General features: G+C 41.2%; 1 protein-coding gene across 2 annotated transcripts in view; it reads left to right on the forward strand.

Annotated features, from left to right (window-relative positions):
* The first annotated feature begins 14 nt into the window (after positions 1–14).
* The window catches only part of MBOAT1 (membrane bound O-acyltransferase domain containing 1), a 55,948-nt gene continuing 35,592 nt past the window's right edge, over positions 15–20,370 (forward strand). For both annotated transcript variants that reach the window (XM_041426736.1, XM_041426737.1), the window contains exon 1: positions 15–174. In XM_041426736.1, the coding sequence (XP_041282670.1) occupies positions 85–174 (90 nt within the window). In that variant the 5' untranslated portion in view covers positions 15–84. The remainder of the gene's footprint in view (positions 175–20,370) is intronic.

Here is a 20,370-nt window from a genome sequence, read left to right on the forward strand (position 1 = left end):
CGGGCGCGGAGCGGGCGCGGCGGCGGCGGGAGGTGCGCGCAGGTGGCGCCGGGGCCGTGCGGCGGCGGTCGGGGGGGATGCGGCATGGCCGAGCCGCCCGGAGCCCCGCACCGCACCACCGGCTCCACCCTGCTGCACCCGCTGAGCGCGCTGCTGGGCATCCCGCTGGACCAGGTGAGGCTGCGAGCCGCGCCGGCAGCGGCGGGCCCGGGGCGTCCGCAGCGCGGGTCCCTGGCCGGCAGGGACGGACGGCGGGTCCGTCGTGTCGCGCCGTGTGTGCCCGAGGGCCGCGGGAGCAGCGCGGAGAGTCCGCGGTAGGAGCGCGTTTGGGCGGGGGCCGGGCTGCTGTCAGCGGGGAAGCGTTTCGTTTTTCCCGGCAGTGCCTGGCGCTTCTCCTGCTCTCGCAAGAAGTCGCTGCTGGATGCTGCTGGATGCTGTCAGTCACGGTGCTGGGCTGACTGGGGCAGGGTTTGGAATGCTTCAGGAGCTGGGCTGCTGGTCCACCCCTGGGAACCTTGTGGGGAGATGCGGGGTGCCCTGTAGGGAATCCTTACGTTCAGGCACTGCTCTGGTGGCTGCAGGACTGTAGAAGGGAAGCTCAGAAGCCGTTTCCAGCCTAGTCCAAGTGCCTGAAGTGCATATATGGAGATAGGCAAAACACACAGACACACTCACAGTTGGTCTTGTGGGAGGGCAAGTTTGCATTAAATCCTTAACAGCATCATAGATTTTTGGCTGTGGTGGTGTTTTCTAATTGTTAATGGTCTCCTAGTTAACTTTATCCCTAACAGGCAGAAAAATGTTGCTCTCCCCTACCCCCTGCCTTTTATTGTCCCTCAAGCCTGCATGCACCTGCTGCCTTCCTGCATTCTTTCAGCGACAAGGAAGTTAAGTCTGGAAGTTTGTGCTGACCAGAAAAAGACTCCACCAAGCTACTAGGAAACTGACCTGTGCTCTAAGAAACCAGGGCAGCAGAGGTGTGCTTGGTAAAATATCAACAAAGATTGAGATTTATTTGCTTTCTTCTGTTTGCAGAGTGAGTGGTGCTATGTGTCATTTTTACTACTGTTTGTTCTCAAAGCTGAGTAAGGAATATGTCATTTTGTAGATTAAACTCTTTCATCTAACCATGCCAGTTTTCCCTTTTTTTGACAGAAAACAGGTTTTGATGCAAGAAGAGAGATATGTTGCTCAGCACTAAAACAGTCAAACAATAAAGGCCTATAATTATCTGTGAGCCATTAGATTAGGGAAAGGCACATGAATAGTGATAACTTATTTTTTGAGGTATTCCATGCCATGATTGATGAATACAGGAGCACCAAAGAAGCCAGGAATAGCCAGCATTTACTGTTCCAGCTTGTTTGTGGTGCCACAGTGTACATACAGTGTTAGGCTGATTCAGTTCCCAAACAATGAAGTCTTGACTGCAGTTTTTCTTTCTAAGCTTTCAAAATCTTGCCCTTCCATTCAGCTGAGGTGACACAAAGATGGTGTTGTCTGTGGAGAAGATTCTTCTTGTGCTCTTCTGGGCTTGAGGATGCTTCACTGTGTCTGGTTATGTGCTGTGTTTGTCCCTGGGCTCTGGTCTCAGGGGTGCTGGTGGTGGGCACTTCTGTGTTTGCTGGTTTGTGTCTCGAGCCTGCAGCAGAAAGCAGGGGCCTCGTGCTCTGGGCTCAGCAATGTGCCTGGGCTCTGTGAGTGTGTGTGCAGTGTGGGTGCTGTCCCTGCCCATGACCCTGCTGGCTCCAGGGGAACAGGGCAGTGATAGGCCAGGAGGAGAACCCCCCTTTTCTGGGGTTCATGACAGAACTACAGCATAGCTGCAAGGAAATAGAGCTTTCCTCACCTGAAAATCCCCCTGTTTAATTGTCCCTGTGAGATTATGCCATCAATACTTTTTAAAAATTTCCCCCACTCCTCTTGCCCCATTGCAGTATGCTGCACCATGCCAAGCATCAGGGACTTCTGCTGTCCTGGAACAGGATAAACCACATGGTAGGTATACATGGGAGAACTGTGCCAGCGCTGTTCCCTCAAATCACACGAGTCTCAACTCTGACCTGCAGTGCTAAGGCCCTCAGAAGCAAAATAAAATCTTACATGACTCTTCTGCCAGGTGGATTGCTTTCCTTCCTCATAAGAATGAGACAGTGTATTGCTGAAGTGGGGAGAAGTTCAGTCACTTGCTCCTCTGCACAGAATGGAGCTCTGTATGTGAAAGACAACTCTGCCCATGTGATCTGAATCCCATGTGGAGCAGGGACTGGTTTTACAGGAACCCCTTAGTGCAGTGCTGACGGGCTGGCTGTGCCTTCTGCTCAGTGCCCAGGCTGCAGCAGGGGAGGTAGCTCTGGTTTGCTGCTCTGTGTCTGCATCAATGTGCTTGGCCTGTTGGATGGTCACAGCCCCAATCTCCCTCTGCTCCATGCAGCCGGCAGTTCCCCGTGGCTGGCCCTGAACTTCAAAAATGCCAGGAAGTGCCTGGAGAGCAAGAGGTAAAGGTGGAGTTTAGACCCTCCAGGTCACTGTGATATGTTAAAGCCATATGTTTCTGTGTTAAATGAACAGAGGACTTGTCCCTTCTTTTATTGAGATGGTTTTCCATGAGAACTGTGCTATGAGAGAGATTTCACTCTGTGTAAAAGACCAGGAAAAAAGTTGAGCTAAAGGTCTGAGAATTGAAGTATCCTTTCATGGCTGGGGCAGAAAAGCTGTGGTAATGGTACTTGGAAAATGTTTTGTCATCTCAGAAGCAGCTGTTGTGTCACTCAATATGGGAAGCATGGATGACTGAAAATGTTGTTTTTCATATTGGTGGTTTTCTTAAGTAAAAAATTGTGACTTGGTTTTAAAAGCAGCCCAGAATTACAGAGGATGGAGCTCCTCTCTGCTCTGCATACCTGGCAGAACACTCACATTTTGTTTAGGAGACAGTGCACTGCATGAGGACATAAAGGTGTTTTCTGCTTTAGATGCTAAAGCAATCCTGATGTGTCAGCATGTATTTGCGTGTCTCTTCAATGGATGATTGATCTTTGAATTTGGCATTGAAATACTATTTTTTAAGAAGTGCTATATGTGGTAACAAGATTAATGATCTTGAAAGAGGATGAAAAGACTCTGTGTTCAATTAATTCTCATATCTCAGGAAAGCAGACTTTGAAGCTTAGCTGACTTGTGTTCTAAAAATATCTGTCTAGGTCAATGATATATCTTCAGCAGCATTTGCAAAAGAATTTTGGGGTGTTTTTTATTCCCATATCATGTATTCCTCAAATCATTGATGCTGGAATATCATCACTCCAGTTTGCTTATATAATGACTTTTGGAAAACTATGCACTTTTTTGTTATACATGCCCTAAATCACCAAATTTGGGATATAGTACTCTACCATAAATCAGTGAGATATGGGAAGTTAAACAGTAAATTTTTCATAGTGTAATTTATGCAAACAAAGCTCATGTGTGTAAAAATACTGTGAAGAAATAAATATGCTATTTCAAGATATATTAAAAGTAAATTTAATTGCATTGTTTATTCATGTGTAGTTTTACCATTCCTTCCTAAGCTCTAGGCATCTCTAGAAGTAATTCAGGCTCAGAGGGTTAATACACATTGATTAAAAGGTTTCACTTCTCAAGGTTATTTTGTAGTACCCTTGATGTGCCAGGCTATGTATTGCTTTAGAAGTAGCAACCCTAGTGCAAATGGTCAAGTGCTGTACAACAAACCTTTCTTTTTAACAGGCCTTGTTACCCTGACCTATTGTCAGGCAGGTAACAGGCCTTGTTACCCTGACCTAAAGTCAGGCTGTTGACTTTGAGGGAAGTAAGTTCAGAGGAAATTCCCTCAAAAAACTGTATGAGCATCTTCTCATGTTCATATCACAGGGCTTTTAATTTTGGTGTTTCCATTGATGAGGCCAGCCATGTTTCCCCAAAGAGGAAAAAAAAAATCACTTGAACTTATTTTTGTCTGCTGATGGGAATGAAAAATTTTTCATTTTAATTCTTTCATTGTAGGTCATCTGCATATTTATATTTTGGCAGCAGTTTAAATTAAAAAAAACTAACTGTGGAGGGATTCCGGGACATGCCTCTGAATCTTGGGATAGTTGGAGTATTAAAAATGTCTTTCCACCATTCCTTAAATTTTAAAAACTCTGCACAAAGCATGCTGATGAACTGGTTTAAAAAGGAGAAAGAAGAAAAAAGTATATGTATCTTTTTTAACTTTTACAAAAATCAACATGTATTCTGATCCCAAAATCGGGATAGTTTTGTTAACTTTTTTTCTTAACTTTTTTTTTTTTTTTTTCTGTCTGACTTGAGTTTTACTTTGTTTTTTGATTTAACTAGCCAGAAGACCTGTTAGTCCCAAGCCTCTTTGCATGACTTTTCTTATCCAGTTTTTGGGCAGTGTAAAGTCAAATAAAATGCTAACTTTCTATGAACTTAATGGACTTTAGTCTGTGAGCTTTGAGGATCCTTTAATGGTTGTCAATAGAGACATTAGAAAATGTGATGCTGAGGAAAGAAAGATAATTTGTTACATACCAAAGTGAGATAACTGAAGGTGGAAGTTCATTAAAGGTTTAAGTGGGGTTAGTGTCAGGTTTTTAACTGAAAAAAGCTGCTCTGAAGCTCTGGCAACAACTGTCATGGTTGGTATGAACTATGTACTATTTCAATTTCCTAATGTCATCATTTTACAATTGAAAATTCTATTTTCCATTTTGAATTGCAGCAGTATTTGTTACATTAAATCCCTCCCTGCCTAACACTCAACTGCAGAAAAAAAAATAAAGCCATGTAAATCTTAGTAATCTGAGAAGCAAAAAGAAAAAATGAAATTTGCATTCAACACATTTATGGAGAAATATTATTTACATTGCCAAAACCAACTTTAATTTTGAGCTTTTCTGACTTTTGAGTACTTAGGTTTTGTAAAACTGTTTTCCTTAAAATAAACCATTAGCTTCTTATTATAATGCCATGAAGGAGAAGCCATGTTGTAAAAAACAGAAGAATCTTACTGACCCTCCTTTGGGTCCCCAGTTAAACAGGTGCTTGTGAATAGGGCAGTTCATAGTGCATTTGTAGTAAATCCATTCTCTGACTTGTTTCAGTCACTTGTGCAGGGTCCAGGAGTCTGTCTCCTCCTGGGTCAGCCCTGGGACAGAGGTATGATACTTTCTTCCAAAATTTAAGGCCGTCTCCAAAGCATTTTTTTTCTGTTAGGTCATCTATCACTAAAAATTGCAATAAATACACATTCTCCTCTGCTTTGGAAATGTGTGCTGCCTTTTCCAACATGTTCTCACTGTGTTTGGCACTGTAGTCTTGAACCGTATGGCTGATGTCTTGATACTATGAGTGTAAATATTTCCACATCCCTCATGCCTTGAAAACAAAGCCTGTCCTATTATGTTTTTTAATTTGGCAAGGGACAAAAGTGCAGCTGGAATCAGCAGCTTACAATTTTCCCCCTTTTAAGCACTTTCCTTCTCATCTGTGTTAAACAAGATCTGGAAAAATAAACGTTGAAGGGCTGCATAAAGCTCCCTGAAACCTTCTCTGCGCATTAATCACGCCAGCACTGATTTAGTGGTGCTCTGCAGCTATTTTGAGAAAATCTAAAGTGGTGATGAAGACTCTTGGCTCCAGCCTAGGGGTCCAGGCACTGAGCACAGAGCTGGCTCTGTGTTTTTGGGGGAGCCCCTGACGCTTAGGGATTTGCTGTGCGTTTGCCAGCCTGGCACGGTATTTAATACTCTGGCTGCTCCTTGGCTCCTGTTACAGCTCACAGGGACGGGCAGCGCTGGAGGCAGGCTTGCCAAACTGCAAAGTGCTGCTGCTGATCCCTGGGCAGGGGAGGCTGCAGCACTGGGCTTGGCATTACTGTAGGAATCCAACTTTTTGTGCTTGGCCAAAATCAGGGAACAGGTAACATGATTTTTAAAACATGTCAATGGGCCACATTTTACTTTGGGGTGAAAAAAATCCTCCTCTGTGTTACTCAGTAGTTACAAATAACCTTGAGGGTATCAAACCTCATCTCCTGGATGCTTGGATAGTCTAGTCAGGGTCATTAAGGAGATCTTCCAGAAACTGAGGCCTGCTCTTAAAAGTACAGCCTGATGCAAAAATTTCTACAGTTGGTTCACTAATAGTGGTGAGAGTGTTTATGTTAATATGTAGTTTGGAGCAGGAGCGTGCTTTGGGAAGGAATCCCTTGACTGTCCCCACTGGGCACACTTTGGACACAAAGTGGCCCTGGAGCATCTGCACAGGGTTCCTTTCTGAGAATGAGAAGCCAGAGGGTGCAGCCCAGGGACCTGCAGCGCCTCAGCTCTTGAGGGCACACAGCACTCGAGTCCAGCTTCTCTGAACGGAGACCCTGCAGGCGATGAATGACTCACCTGAATGAGACACCTCGCCCGCCCTCAGCTGCTCTGCTCTTCAGAGCCATTTTTGCTCCACCTCGGCACCTGCAGAGACGGACACAGTGCAATTCTCTGACCTTCATCTGGTGGTTCCCTCAGCGTGCAGCGCTGGTCAGGCTTGTGTGGTCACTGCTGAATATGTGGAATCCAGCCCGCTCTGCACAGGGCTCAGCCAGGCCTGCCCTGCCAACAGGGAGAACGGCCCACGGAGAAAGGGAAACCCTTTGGGTGGTCCCTTCCCAGCGCAAGATTGCATCAGTCTCCCTTCTTATGACCTTGATTGGGAATGTTTATTTTCACCAGTCCTTTTTTCCCCTCAGCTTAAGGCATTTTAAACAGCTTTTGCAAAATCACAGGTGAGCACAGATGCACAGCCAAAAGCACATATTCTGACATAAATGGTTTTTTTAGAAGTTTTTTGGATGGGGTCTACTGACAGTGTGTTGCATCCTTAATGGAGTTGAGTGGAAATAGTTTTTCTCTTGTGTTTTTGGCTTCCCTGATGATAAGAAAATTCCAGGCTTTAAAAAACCAATCTTAATAGTGTGAGGAAAAAACATATTTTTGAATAAAATATGTTGAATCATTTACAAATTTCCAAAGAATTTGTTCTCAATCATTCCTCTAACTTAGTAAAACACCCAAATAGAAGGCAATTTTTAAAACCAAAATCCAAAGTATTAACTAGACAGCTTTTCCAGCCAGGAATTATTCTTATTTTTTTCTTCAATAGGAAATGGTACTCATTGTTCTGGAAACTTTTAATGAAGTTAATCAATCAGTCTGTAGCATGAGTGTTGCCATACTATCTGGTCTGAGGCAAAACAAATATTAAACATCAGAACAATTCTTCATTTCCCTCTTTCTGGTTGTTTTGTCCTTGTAAGATTTGTGTTTACCTGGTGCCAGACTGGCTGGATAATGGGAGTTTTGCCTGTGCCCTCATGTCACACCCTGCAGTGTAGTGGGTGGGAAGCTGTCTCATAGCATGTGAGCTGCCTACCTAGATGACTTAAGCAAAAAGCAAATACACCTGAGTGTATCTGGCTGCTAAATCCCAGACAAAGACCTGGATACCCTATGGAATAGCAAGTTAAAAATTTTTGGTCAGTGAGAGATTATATTCTGTGGTCTTCAAGTTCAGTGAGTGTGTCAGGCTGGGGACATCTGGAATGGAAAAGGGAGGCAAGAAAATATTCTTTTAAATAATTCCTTTGGATTACATGCAGAATACTAGAAAAACTAACAATTTCAGGCCAAGAAACAGACTTCAAATGCTGACTGTCATGAACTGGGTGAGTGTTTGCTGCTGCCATAGGCCCTGGTCTTGTGACAAAGCTCTAATTGGACTTCAGCAATTTCTTCATTTGTGGATTCTTGTGCAATTTGGCCCTGGTATGGAGATAGGGCAGGAATGGGGAAGGCAAAATGACAAGGCAAAACCTAAAACAGTTGAGGACCCCCTGCTTTCAATATTTCTTGAATAACTCCTGTGCTTGTTTTCATGCTCATGTATTGGTTTTAATTAAAACTTTTTATTTTTAAAGGACTACTGAGTAGAAAAAGTTTTAATTTTTAACTCTTACATCTGGCTTAAATGACATTATAAACTGGTGAAAGGAGGGTTTCTTTTTCTGTTACCAGTGCGAGGAATGTTAAAGAGAGTGCAGCAGTGACTCTGTCTCATGTGCACACACAAAGAGGGCAGGTTCAAATCCCTGACTCTTAGGGTTTGCACTAAGTATTTATACCAGCAAATTCCAGCTGATAGATCACCAATTTATCTGTTTTAGAGAGAGTTTTATAATTACTGTGTTCACTCACAAGTGGAGTACAAGTAGTCTGACATTTACACCTCTTATGTGTCAGGGTTTCTCAGGATATTTTGCCAACTATGCTGTATTGAAGGTGAAAACAAAGTAGACAAATAGAGACTGAGAAGTTAAAGTTCATTTTTTAAAAATGAAATTCAGTTTTTGATGGCAGCATTAGGCATCTACAGTGAGTTGTAGGCACTGTTAGGACCCACAGTTGTCTTTGCCTCAGTGTGTATGTTTGTGTTTGTGCTAATTCTCTAGAGGCAAAAAATTGTGGCCTGTAGTTGCCACAGCAACAATAACACTGCACTCAGGGTATGGGTGGGTTTTCCCTACTTTGTACAAGAATGCTGAAAGTGCAGGCATATTGTTGTGAGACACTGAAATATGATAGACTCTTGAGCGAGAAAACACTTGTTTTTTGTTCTGAGAATATAATTTTAATTTTGTGTTACCTTTATTGCCACTTCTCTGATAGGGTGTTATTTCCCAATTTGCAAACCTAACATCACAGAGAGGAAAATGGGTTCAGCGGTTTGGAAAAAGAAAGTTTCAGAGGTGTTCTGCTGATGCTAATCAGTAAATAAGGTGAGGATTAGAACAAAGGATGGTCAGGGCAGGGTGGCATAATAATATTTCTGTTCCATTGTTGTTGGTTTTGTCAATGAAAAGATGACTGTAGCTGTTCTTTGCCATGAACCAGGATGAAAACTGGAACTAGATAAAAGAGAAAAAAATACAGGGTAAACTTATTTTCCTAAACCTGCTAAAGAAAAGTGAAGGAACGGAGAGGTTTGCTTTAGAAATGTGACTTTTAAGAGGGATCATGGTGAAAGTGTATGTGAGCAGCATGAAAGAAACCGATCTAGGCCTTAGAGTAATAGAATGTGTTGAAAGATCATTTAGCTTCAACCCTTGTGGCAGGAACTTCCACTAGGCTACGTTGCTCACAGCCCCAGGTGGCCTTGAACACCTCCAGGGACAGAGTGCACAACCTTTCTGGTCAAGCAAAGAAGGGACTTACTCCATTCTGTCTTCCAGTGTTTCTTCACATTCAGAGAGACATGTGATAGGCTGCAGATTCAACAGTGATTAAAATTAGGGTGTTTTTCATGTAGTCCAGTCCTGGCTGGGAAACCCTTTCAACAGGAGGCTGCAAAGGCCAAGAACTTGGCCAGAGCCAGAGTGGATCTTGATGTTTATATGAAAGACATGAGTTTCTAGGGTAAGCATAGCTTAAGAGAAAAACCTTTTGGAAGTACCTGTTCATTTGCTGGCTCCTTTCAGGGCTTGTTTGCTCTGCAGGCACTGGTTTCTCTCAGCCCTGCCTCTGGTGTTGCTGATGCCTTTAGGATCCCAAATCACTGCTGACAGTCCAAAGCATGGCTACTTCCATTAAGGGTGGTGGCTCTGCTAGAGTCATCATCCCCTCCCAGACCTTGACTCATGCTGGATTTATTACTTGAGTTTCTTCACATGGTGATAATATAGCAGGAAGCACCAGAACTCTGCAGGGAAGATTAGCCAACACCCAGGAGAGGTCACTTCTCTCACATCCCACTTTCAGGCAGCCCCAGCTGCAGCTGTCCTTCTGTTTATTAGTTTATATAAAAAGTAACTGGCTCCTTATATGATTTGAAATGCATTCCCCTGTTGGGTTATCCTCTTACTTTTCTGTTCTGATTTTTAACTGTTGGGAGATTTTTGTCCATATGCTGAGCACTTCCCCTCTGTTCAGTTCATGCTGCATATCTTTAATGCTGTATTTGATAGTTTCGTGATCTGCATATATTCTTTGAATAGATTTTGCCAGCAGGTGTCTGGTGAAGTCTGCCTTCATCCTTTGATGGGGTTCTGACATCCTGATTTCGAGTCTGTTATCTATCTGTTTATCAGTCATGCATTTTTATGTGCACCATTACCTTAGTTGCCTAGGGGTCTCAGTCTTGTTTATTTTTTTGCCTAGATAGAGTTGAGTTAGTGTTTAAATTATTGTCAGGAGAAAATAGATTCTGCATCTTCTTTCTCTCTTTCCTTTTCCTGTGGCTCTTTAGTTTTTGAGCATAGTCACTAATAAGGATGACATACCTGCCCAGTTTTAGAAGAACCTAAATGGCAAGTGTGCCTGTTTGCTGTGTCTAGGATCATGTTTTTGCAATTGCTTGGAGAATTTCTGTCTACGAGACGGTGGCCTCATTTATTTGCTGACAGGTGGAACTAGTGGCTTATGGCCTGGAAAAGCTTCAGGTGGTCTTTGGGGCTCAGGTCACTGGTCACCCCCAGCTCCTGAGTCTCCTTCCCCTCATCCCATATAAACTCCATGCTGCTCATTGCTCGGGTGTCTCCCAGCAGCAGAGAGGCTGAAATGCTCCCCAAATCTGAATCTGCACCTTAGTGCTACAGCAACAGTGGGAAGAACACCATGTGCATTTTGAGATAGCGAAGTTTGTTAAAAATCAAACCTGAAATGCTTTCCCAAAGTGCCTCTGAGATATCCAGATGTTAGTGGTATAAAACCTTGCCATAGAGAGGTGGAAATACATTTTGCAAGCCAGCTGGGCAGATCATGCAATGTCCTAGTTCTTTCAAAGCATGTTTGTTTAGGCTTTATGTATAAAGAGCTTGCTTGAAAGGGAAATTATAATTGTTTATGCAACTTAAAGGATTGTTGAATTTCTTTTCCCTGGCTATGTTCAAATTCTTATGGTATTTTGAGAAGAGTTCACTTAGAGTTTTTGGAATTTTTTTGCTGTACTTTGTTTCTTGGATAATAAGTTGCCTGTCATTACACAGTAGGAGCATCACTGTAATAATTTTAAAATGTAAGGACATTCTTCTCTTTTTTTCCTAACTGTTGAAGAGGAAAAAGTGAGACTTATTCCCATTGCCTAAGAAAAGCAAGTTAAGTTTCTGCTATTGCTGACTCATAAGCATGGCAAGAATACAAAAATACCATGATTAAACAAAGGTGAGTTTTTTCCTCCTCATATCACAGTTATCTTTGGAAAATATCAGTGTTGTAAACCAAAGTTCTCCTGCACTGCATGCAAATAGAACTATAGAGCTCCAGTGGGGGGATATGTAAAGAAGGCTTTAATGAGGCAAGGAAATTTAATATTTTTTCCTAAAATATACTATAGTGCAAATAAAATTAATTTATAGCAAAAGCCAAATATCTCTTATTTTTTTCTTTGTTTGCATTTCTTTATTCACCAACTGACGCTTGTTCATGCTGTGTGTTTTCCTGTTAGTTGTTGTTTTGATTTGGTTGCTAAGTTTGAAAACTAGGAAATGTGGGCTTTTTTTGTTTTCATTATTTGTTTGTTTAATTTGAGGGGGCAATCCCTCAAATTCCTTCAGAGCATGACTTTTTTGAAAGGTACTGATGATTTCCAAATATGTTACTTTAGTGGTGGTTGAGATGTTTGACTTGTGCCAAGTCCTGAGCACTTGTTATCTCCAACTTACTTGTTTTCAATAGTGTCTGAAGCTGAGTGCCTAAAATTAGACATGCTCCAAAGTTCAGCTTTCAGAGATATTTGCTGTAGATGTAAGGTGCTTGTAACAGGCATAACTAAACAGCTGGGGTTATGTTCTTGTCTTTTTGCATGGCTCACAATCCAAAATAAATGACCATGGAGCAAGTATGCTGCAAATTCAGAGCAGGAATAAGGAAGGAGAAAAAAAGCCAGTAGAGGATATTGTCACTGTGCACATTTTGTTGGTGTCTTCTCTTCCTGCCATGGCTGTGAAGGGATTAAAAATAAGTCTGCAGCCCACATAAATTAAGGTTAGATGAACATGTAATATATTGAAAAACACAGGGCAATAATTTTACTTTTAAACTGTAGAACAATAGGAAGGACTGGTATTTTGTGGTTGTGAAAGTGAATATCTGAAACTGGCAGTTAACAGAGGTTTGCAGATTCTACATGGTCACTGTAGTAGCAAAGGAATTAAATAAAGATAATTGTGCTTGAATTAGGAAAAAAAACCCCAGCACATACACAATTCTTTGGAAATAGCTATTTCTTCATTTCTAGCCTATCCATAAAATCTGCTGGCCAGCAGAATCAAGTGCCCTGGGGGAAATGTGTGACTCAGCAAGCTGCTGAAAAATATAAAGTTTTCATTGTTTTTGGAAGCAAAAAGAGTGAGTTTTACTACCTCTTATGTTTGCAAATATAATTGTCTAAATATAAACTGATTTTCCCAATTAAATGGTTCTGACTAAGGTTTACTGCCAAAAAAATGTGGTTGTGCATATATTTCCTGCCCTTGTGCCACGCTTCTTTTTTTCCCCATGTGAAAAACCTCTCTAATGTGCATCTAGTTGAGCTGACTGAAAATAAATTCTAAAGAAAAAAAATTCTCTGCAGATCACTGCACATTTCCCCTGGCCCTTACTGCTGGCTTCCCAAAAGTTTTGTGTGTCCTCTTCTGCTTGTGAAAGGTAGCTGGGAATACTTTCTGTACCTCTTTCACCAAATTCTGTTGACTGCATTACTGGAGAGGGTATGGTCTCCCTTTATTTTGCTAGGCTGGAGCATAAGACAGCAACACAGATCTTCACCTTTCCATCTTGATGTACCCCAATATTATGTTTCAATGCTTGTCTGAAGTATTTGCTTTGTTCTTCACTCCTTCTGCAAGTGCTGTTCCTGTGTATTTCTGAGACAGAAAACTGCTTATGCCAGGAAGAGGACAGGAAGAAGTGAGGTTTGTAGCACCTGCTTGGGGAAGCAGGAAACCGAGTGTGTTTGACTACACCCATTGTGTGGGAGCACTGTTATCCTAAAACTCTTCCACACATATCTAGCAGTAAATACACTAGTTTGCTTTTCTCCTGACTGGCACTTTTTTTTTTTTTTTTTGTTCATTTGGTTTTAGGTTTGTGTTTTGTTTTGTTTTATCCCAGTTCTGTTTCAGGCACTTGAAATTAGTGTAGAATACCAGCTTCTGGAATATGATACCTTTTTATGGTGTCTTTAAGTGTTAAACCAAAAACTGAGGTCATTTTTGAAAACTTCATTTCTTACATGAACTAAATGAAGCCCAGTTTCACAATCCAGGGATTTCTTTTTGCTTTTGGTAAAGTTAGTGTGTGTAGTATAAATACTGTTTAAAAGTCTGCACTGTACATTTCTGCACCTAAGCTTACTCATCTAGAGTATTTTTACAGTAGAAGTACCTGTTTTAGAGTTATGCATCAGAATTTGATGAATTCCAACCTAGAATTGCCTTTTTTCCTCATTGAAAAGAAATTTAGATGGACTTGCTCTGCTATTGAGATGAGTGTAAGGACAGATAAAATCTATCCTTTTCTCTAGAAAAGTCCATGCATAAACTTTTTAAGCACATCCTAATATGCTAATTTTACAGCGCCCTTGTTTTAAGTTACTATGAACATGACTGGGTATTTAAATACAGGATGTTCCAGATTTTCTGTGTTTAAGGGCCTAATAAAGGGTTACATAATGCCATTGCAATGTCTGAAAACTTTAGTCTTTGATCAAGCCACTAATTCCAAGGATAATATGCTTAAATTTAGCACAGTGCTGACAGTTTCTACAGTGGGGAAAAAAAACAACTTTCTTTCGGCATAGAATAATCTGTCAAGTTGGCACTTTCCCCCCCTTACTGATATTTGTTTCTTTCTGTTGTGTGCACTTACTGGGATATCACTGGGATAATGAGAACAAAACTGCTCTGTTTGTATTGGTTTGTTTTTTTTAAAAGACCACTGGCATTTTTCTATAGAAAAGGAACTGAAAATAGAGTTGCACAGATATTGCAGCAGCAAGAATGGGGCAAGTTATTTTAGATGTGCCAGTTCCCATTCTACTGACGGATTGCACTTTAAGCCTGCTGTTTTATTTTAAATTGATGAATATATGCAGGCTCAAGGCTTTCATCTGGCCTGAAAGTTAAGCGTGTTTCTGAATTGGGACTTTACAAACACGGCTATATAAGGATCCTGCCATCCCCACGTTCAGGCAAACCCCGTTGGTATTTGGGGAAGGTAATTTACATTGAAGTCACAGAAGGCTGGTTGGTAGACGAACATTTGTCTGTAGTCATTCTTTGTGTTTTGAATAAATCAGCTGTGTACTTATCAGTTGCACAGACAAAATGAAAAGGTGCTTGGCTTGCTGTGTTTTGTTCTAAGTTTTTAAAAGCTAAACCTTTAAATGTGGTGGGAGAAAAATCAGGTCTGTGTTGATGTTGTTCTTAGTGCTGCTTCTTTGAAGTTATTTACTCAAGAATGCAGATGTAGAAACTGGACTGAAATCTCAGGATCAGTGCTTGAGGCTGGTGAACTCAAGCTGGATTGTGTCCAATGAGACCTGTCTTGGTCATGCTTCCTTCTTGGTGCTGTGGTGTCCATCCACTGTCTGTGATGGATGAAGGGACACAGTGTTGTGGATTGGAAGCTCAGCAATGCTCTTGAGAGGTGGTGTGGAAATACTTGTTTGGTATCTGGGGCGCTCATCAAATCTGAAAAGACTAGCTGGGGTCAGTATCTGTTACCCAAGAATTCCTTTGTGAGAAAAAGGTGGGGAAGTGGTGTATTTAATGGTTATGGAAACCAAGGATCCAAGCTCCAGATAGGTGCCTGAGCCCTGCAGGTGGCTTAGAAAGAGGGGGAAAGGAGTGCTGTGGTGTTCCCACCCTGGGAACTTCCTAGAGTTTGAGGGACTTTCAGAGAAGGCTTTGCAGGGACTCAAGTGTCTACTTTGTTGTATTTTGCTCTCCTTGAGTTGTTGTCTTCCTTGTTTCTGTTAGTTTTCACTTAAGCATCTCTCTCCTAACTTTATGTATGTCTAAATGGGGCCTTCTGAGCTTACCTGGCAGAAGAGCTGGGGTGATGCAGTAATGTGGTGATAAGGTCAGTCTGTTCCCTCGTCATCAGCATGAATCTATGCATAACCAAGGAGGGTGGATGCTACAAGATGCCATCTTTCCTATCAGAAATACTTGATCCAAGGGACTCTTTTGTGAGGAAGCAAAGCTGGTAGTTCTGGTATTGGGGTTTTTTTGCTTGTTAATTTTGTTGGGATTTTTTTTGTGTATGCTAAACTTCTTGTTTGGATAGCAACATTTCAGTCCTCTTTTCCTTTTCTTATTAAAATACCCTCTATACTCTGAACTCCTAGCTGTAGTTCTGCTTTTAGACATGTCTGACACATAATACTGTGAAATACTCCACCTGCACAGAGGTATGTAAAATTATCCTTTTAAAGTATTTTTGGACTTACAGGCACTTTAATTAGTGTGCTGCCTCACTGCTGAGCAGTCTGAAGAAGCGAGACAGATCTTCTAATAACCTAGAGGCATTCTGGTTTAAAAGAGCCACCAGAATGACTTAAGGCTCCAGATTGTTTGATTTTCCTGCTGTTCCTATTACAGGTAGGAGTTAGTGCTGACTATCTTAGATACAAGGGAATTTCGTCATTTGGCATCACTTGCTGAGAGAGCAGTAATTAATGAGGTACAGGTAGTGGCAGAACATCGCTGCACATAAATGATCCTTGCTTAAATATCTGTTCAACATACAGTCATTACAGCTCAATGTGAGAGCTGCTGACAGTGAGCTAAAGCTGTTTTAGGATCAGGTCCACATATTAAATTTATCAAAGGTAAGTGTATGGGAGCGTGACTTAGCATTATGATGTAGATTTGACTTCTCAAGCTTACTTTTGACTTAAATGTTTTTCTTTTAAAATTTTTGATGACTCAGGGTTTAATCTATAACTATATTTTGTATCCTGCTAGTGATTATTCTGCTAGTGCTTTCATAGAGGTAATCCAGAAAGAACATCTGTTTCAAGTTTACAGTCTAAATCATGGAATGATATTTGACCCTGTAAGTAGGGAAACAGAAATTACCCAGGAAAACAGCACAACAAGCCAAAATACTGTCAGTTTTGTATATTCTACTTCACCAACTCCATTTTCTGCATGCAACTGCACAAAAAACGCCAAGGCTATGACAACTGAGTGCTGCTTCTGAAGAGGACAATAATCTTAGTCATGCATATACGCTTTTCTCTCTCTGTCTCTCCCATGACAGAAATTATATTTTCAAGCCTTTGCTTCTGCCCGCCCAAAATCTTCCATAGGACTCCTACAACACAAAGCCAGAGAAATAAGTTGTTTTTGTATAGTACTGGAGACGTGACATGTCAGCAGTGGAATCGGTATTTCCCCAGTGTAAGTTATTTTTTCTCTTCTCTGATCCATGCTGATTGCAGTCTGCAGTGCCTGGCTATGAACAGAAAATACAGCATCCTGCAAGTGACAGTCAGTTCTGCTTCCTTTACAAATAAATGCCTCTTTGTGCTGGCTCTCAGTGCACTGAGTTCTGTGTGAAGCAATACCACTATGGGCAATAAGGGGAACTGCATGGACTGTGTTACACAAATCCTTTTCCTTCATGGAAGCCTAGGTCAGAATTCTAGAAGTGGGAACCTTGACATGGTCTCTGTGGTATTGCCCTCCTTTTTGGAGGTGCTTGTCCTCTCCCTGTGTAGAGCTAAATGATCTCTGCAGAGGATATTTGTCCTTATGGTTCATAAAAATAGTCTGGAAGATCAAAATATTTTGAGAAATTTCAGCAGGTATCAGATAACTTTGAGATCTGTTTAAAGACTATTCCATCTCTCTTTCTTAACACACCCCTTCTAAATATTACACTTTTGATGTTATGAAATGCTGTAATAACAGCAGGTCTGTTTTTCAACATCAAAGTAGAAATGTCTCCAGCAAAGTGAACTTAAACATGTTGTTTGCCAGGTGTCTTTGATTATATGTGCAAAATAATCTTTTAAATATGGAAAACAAATTACTGCATTTCTGTAGTTCTTGCTTTATTCTTTGGAAGAAAGACAGCACCCTGGAAGATGGGGCTGATCTGCAGCAGAGTGGAATGCCTTATTATGGCATTCCCTTTCCAAAATACTACCCAAGTGCTCTTGTACTCCACAGACAGTGGTTTGACTTGAGTTGCTGTTGCTGGCAGTAGTTTCTGTTAGCAAGGTTCTTTATGCTTTTCCAAATACTGAAAAGAGCTGTTTGGTCGTCTGTGGTACGTCTGTGAATAGAGGAGAAAGTCTAATTTACCAGATAAAAGCCTTGCAGCAATCTCCTAAAGTAGTGCTCAGCAGCTCATTAGTACATGGCAACAGAGTATCTTGACCATGAGATGTAACTTCATCTTTATACTGAACCACCATGAGAGACCTCTGCTTTTATACTTCTGTTCAGCAAATAAAATGCAGCTTTAAACCTTTATTCTCTCATTTGGATGGTAAGTCCAAGGTCTGGAATAAAGTAGAAGTATCTTCTGCCATATCTATAACCTGACTGCATCATCTGCTACATGTTGAAGTGGGCGTGGACCTGGATGCTGGTTGGGATTATTCTGACAGCCTGGCTGTGCTCAGACACACTTGTACCTCTCTCTGTGAAAGTGCAACATGCCTGGTTTTTATCCACAGATTGTGTGCTCTTGAGGACACATCAGCACCCTGTCATCCAACAAGGGGCAAATCAGCAGTGTGATTGCTTGTAATGATCATCAGAGTTACAGCATTAATAGGAATTTTGCTTACAGAGGATGGTCTGGTTTGGGTAATGGACTTAATTGGCATTTGGAGTTTGGAGAGAACTGTGTGGTCAATTTCTTATATCCTCCTAGATTTTTTGGAAAGTGAGATCAGATTTTCTGCACGCCTAAGGGAGGAAAAATGTGGTAGAGGAAAAAGAAAGTATTTTTGTGGTCAAAACAGAATGCGGGATATTTCCTTCTGATACTTAACTGTAAGGAAAAGGTTAAAAACACTAAAATAAGAGGCTATGTGTTTCTACTTAACTATCTCTTCCTAGAGTGTGATCTAGTAACTCTCAACCGTGTATTGCCACTTTTTTAAACAGGGAGATTTGCAGATGCAAGGCTTATGGGGTGAACAGAACTGAAACTTCCTGAAGTGGCTTATCAGTATCCTACCTTCAACTGCAAGAAGCAGTGACCAAGACTCTTTGTAATTATTTGGTTTAAAGGTGTATAGTCAGGTTTTGTCTCCTCTCATATTTTCTGTTTCCCATCTCAAGAATTTCTAGATAGGAAAGGCATTTTCTCTTTTCTCTTTTTAAGATTTTTGTGAGATTTTTTTCAGTAATTTTTCAATGTATCAAGCAACACTGTACCTCTCTCTTTGGAAATCCTCTATGGCTCCATGGCTTTCCTGTTATAGGGATTTGACAAGTTACTACTTTTGTTTGAGGTTTTTCTTTTCTTTTTCCTCCCCAGCCTTCACCATGGAGCCAGTTTGCTCCCAGCACAAAAAGTGATAATTGCTCCTATTCAGTGTTATGGACATAAGGCTCATGTCCTGCAAAGGGTGAAATTTTTAGATGCACCTATTTAACTCCAGGTATTTGGAACCTTTATTTTGTGGTTTGCCAACTGGCATTTGCCCTTAGAAGTGACCACTTGCAAATGGTTAATTGGATCAAATAAAATACTGAGAAAAAACTGTGTGGATTTCCTCTGAGAGTGGTTAGGAAGTTGAGGAGATGACTTTGCTATGTACAAGGCCCTGCCTGTTGATGGAGATGACTGAAAAGGTGGTTCCAAATCCCTAGGAGTTAGTGTTTCCCCTTCACACAGTACCAGTCCAATGTTTGCAAGGTTCACCCTGTTAAAAATAGGAGAAGATACAAAGGCTCAAGACAGATGGAACTGACCTTTTGTGTACTTTGAGGGAGTGGATTATATCATAATCCAATAGGGGGATCTTGAAACCACCATGTTTGGCTATTCTTGCATCAACATCGTGGGTGCTTGGTGGGTTGGTTTGACCTGATTGCTAACGCTGTGTAAAACTCAGATTTGCAATATAAACATCACTGCTGAGTTATTGCTACTACAGAATTTGATAGAATACAGGGAGGAACTACAGTTTATTTTTTTCCTTCGTTGTTCATAACTGCTCTGGATCCATCAAGCCTTTTAAAGTTGAGACTAATAAAGAATTAAAGGATTAATTAACCAGATAACAATAACGATCGACTCGGTTGCGCTGGAGCTGTTCCAGATTTTCTCTCTGTCCAAAAGTGTGGATATCTTGTTTCTGTATTGCAAGGCTGTCTCCAGCTGGCTGTGACTCAGACACAAGTCTTCCAGATGTCGTTGCAGCGTATTGTGATGAGACTGCCTTTCTGTCTTCCAGTGTTTAATCATGGAAAATGAAAGGAAGATACTGTCTCCTTTTGGCAGCATATCATGTGCTCTGGTTCCTAATTTTATTACATCTTACTCTCTAGAGCATGGAAGAAAGTAACTGTAAAAAGCAAAGGTGTTTCCTTTCTCTTAGCAAAGTTGAAACCAGATGTGCAAAATTTTGGTGGCAACACCGAAGAGATGTGGCTAGCTAAAAACACGTGTCAAATGACTTGCAATGCTGTAAAAGGTTAATTGGCATATAATTTTTATTTCCTTGTTGTTTTTGCCTGGACACCATTCATCAGTGTTCAGAAGCCCTGAATTTTCTGTTTGTAAAGTGTTTTTAGCAACAGTGGAAATAACCAAAAGGGAATAGTATGAATCCTTTTCTCTTTGGAAAGAGAAAGGAAGGAAAGTGTGACTTAGTTCACTCATGATGCAGCACAACATTTGTTAAATTCTTAGGGATCTGTTTACTTGGATGCCTTAAGTATGTAGAATGAAGAATAAAACTAATGTCAAATGGAATGCACTAAAGTCACTCTCAGATGAACTGTCAGCCTTTGTGTGCATGCATGTGAACACTGCATGTGTTAAACACGGTACATAGAAATAACTAAATAGAGAAAGTTATATGAAAAGCTGTTGCATCCCTCTATTCCTGTGTGTAGAACAGAGCAAGTCTGGTTTATTGCCAGATTATTGCTTGCTGAGTACATTGGGTCTGTGATGTTTGGCTGCTGTGCAGAAACCGTTATAAACCAAAAACTCATTGAAACATAAGGGCAACGTTTTGACCTGGTACGAGGCTTTGCGCCGACCCTTGCAAAAAGGGCATGGAGTCTTGGTTAATTGTCTCCGTTAATTTGCACAACAG

The sequence above is a fragment of the Onychostruthus taczanowskii genome, unplaced genomic scaffold, assembly GCF_017590055.1.
Source record: "Onychostruthus taczanowskii isolate IOZ18803 unplaced genomic scaffold, ASM1759005v1 scaffold94, whole genome shotgun sequence".
Classification (NCBI taxonomy): Eukaryota; Metazoa; Chordata; class Aves; order Passeriformes; family Passeridae; genus Onychostruthus; species Onychostruthus taczanowskii.